General features: G+C 49.5%; 1 protein-coding gene across 1 annotated transcript in view; it reads left to right on the forward strand.

Annotated features, from left to right (window-relative positions):
- Window positions 1–2,500, forward strand: part of caska (calcium/calmodulin-dependent serine protein kinase a) — a 96,673-nt gene that overhangs the window by 75,481 nt on the left and 18,692 nt on the right. The window contains exon 10 of the mRNA XM_080536841.1: window positions 324–404. Coding sequence (XP_080392967.1) covers window positions 324–404 — 81 coding nt within the window. The remainder of the gene's footprint in view (window positions 1–323; window positions 405–2,500) is intronic.

Genomic DNA, 2,500 nt, shown 5'->3' on the forward strand with positions numbered 1-2,500 from the left:
AGCGATGATTGAGAATACACACTCCCTCTACAAGCCGGGCCTCACCTCTGCATCGCCACATTCAGCGGGCTGGTGTGACATAGCAGGAACGGACGCCCAATCAGGTCATCCCGGTAGAGGGTGCAAAGCCCCCGAGGCGGGGACCTGATTGGTTGTGCTGATTCTAAAGGGGTGTGTTTTAGGAAGTGTGAGAGGGCATGTGTTGCTCCGTAAACCTCCGCTGCAGCAGGTTTGTGTGGTTGGGGGGGGGGACAGACACTGAGGAGGACCACTCTGGAGCAGGCAGAAAGGAGCCCTGACACCCGTCCTCTCTGCCCCTTCAGGTGCTGGAAGAGATTTCTTGCTACCCGGAGAACCACGACGCTAAAGAACTCAGACGGATACTGACCCAGCCGCATTTCATGGTGAGTGAAAGAACACACAAATACACACACACACACACACACACACATTTTTCCTCCACACCAGTCATCTCTGCAGTGTTTTTTCCCATAGAGGAATAATTGGGAGGACTGCAAAGGCCCCCCTGAAGCAACGTCCACGGTTGTCACACGTTCTCAGTCACATCCAAATCTAAATCGATCTCATTCTTGTAAACAGGCAAACTGTCGACACGCGAGGTAGCGATAGGTACAGTGTGGAATCCTCTGCTCTGTTTTAACTCTGCACCCTAAAGCCACAGAGGAGGGAAGAGAGGGGAGAGGGAGGGGGAGGGAGAGGGAGAGGGAGGGAGAGAGAGAGAGAGAGAGAGAGAGAGAGAGAGAGAGAGAGAGAGAGAGAGAGAGGGAGAGAGGGAGAGAGAGAGAGAGAGATAAGGGAGGAGGAGGGAAATAGAGGCATCAACATCACTCAGAGGCAGGTTTGTTTAAGTTTATTTATATGTGGAGACGTCTTTGGGAGGCCCCCAGGCAAAACTCTGAAGCTCCTCTAACTCCCTTTGAGAACACACACGTCTCTAGAGCCCAGCGCAGACAGACATGAGCGGGGGAAACGGAAGAGGCAAAGACTCCAAAGGGAGTGTGTGTGTGTGGGGGGGAGGGACTCTGTGTGGGGCACAAGGTATACACACACCTCCTCTCTCCACTCTGTGTGGATGGTGTTGGAAAGAGAAATGTTTTCCCTCTCTGATGTACTTTGACATGGGAGTTAAGAGGCTCTCTAAGCTGCTTCTCCTCTGCTAGTCTTTCTCATTTGTGTGTGTGTGTGTGTGTGTGTGTGTGTGTGTGTGTGTGTGTGTGTGTGTGTGTGTGTGTGTGTGTGTGTGTGTGTGTGTGTGTGGGTGTGTGCGCGCGCTGGGCTGGTATCAGGAGAGGTGACATTTAAGGTAAAGCTGTCAGAAGAAAATCTCTTTGCCGGGGTGTTTAGCTGTTTGAGATGTGCGCTTCAGTGACTTCTAATCACTGTATTCTCTGCCTTCAGATGCTCAACCACTATCATGGTACTTTCTGCCCTAATAATATAATAATAATAATAATAATTTAAAAAAAAATATATATGTAATGTATGCAATTTAGCATTTTTCAGTACCTATGGTCCCAGCAGGAATCGAACCCATAACCTAAGCATTGTTCGCTCTACGAACTGAGCTACAGAGAACACCTCTACCATAACCTTTCCGAGGAGTTCTAATTCTTAGCACTAAAACATTCTGATGGACACAGCTCCGGGAAAACGGCAACACTGACAATTCCATCCTAAATCACCCGTGAAAAGTTTGGACAGGAGTCAGTGGAAGTGAGAACGGTGCTCAGCAGCTGTTTTACTAATCTCATCACGTCAGTGAGTTATCCCCCTCTGATCGATGAGGTGGGCAAGACCGCTGAGAAGAGTGGGAGATGAACAGAGACAAGAGAATGCTATCTGAACAGAGGCAGATAAGGAAAGAGACAGAGAATTGGGAGTGTAACATGGAGGAGGGGGGGGGGAGAGAGAGGGGGAGGGAGAATGAAGGAGAGGGGGGAGAGTGAAGGAGAGGGGGGAGAGAGAATGGGAATTTGGAGATGAGTGGAGGAAGGAAGGGAGGTAGTTTCTTGTTCCTACAAACACTGTGTGAAGGAGAGGAGGAGGGAGGGAGGGAGGGAGGGAGAGAGAGAGGGAGAGAGGGAGGGAGGGAGAGAGAGAGAGGAGAAGTAGGGGAGAGTTGGAGGGGGGGTGATGAGAGAGGCACCATCAGGTACAAGCTGCTACATTCCTAGACACACACTCACACAAACACACAGGGAATGGTATGTCCCCAGCCTCGCCACCGGTCTCTCAGGAGCACTCTACACCACTCTACTGAACCTGGTGAGGAAAGTGTGTGTGTGTGTGTGTGTGTGTGTGTGTGTGTGCGTGTGTGTGTGTGTGTGTGTGTGTGTTTGACAGTCTAACTAAAATCTCTCTTTTAAATCTGCTCTAAATAATCGATAATTCTTGATTTGTCCAACCTAAAAACAAACAAGTTTGTAGTTTGTTGACGGGCATAATCATTTTGTGGTAAAAAAACAAACAAACCTGAAGG

Source organism: Nansenia antarctica (assembly GCF_963989245.1).
Source record: "Nansenia antarctica genome assembly, chromosome: 7".
Classification (NCBI taxonomy): Eukaryota; Metazoa; Chordata; class Actinopteri; order Argentiniformes; family Microstomatidae; genus Nansenia; species Nansenia antarctica.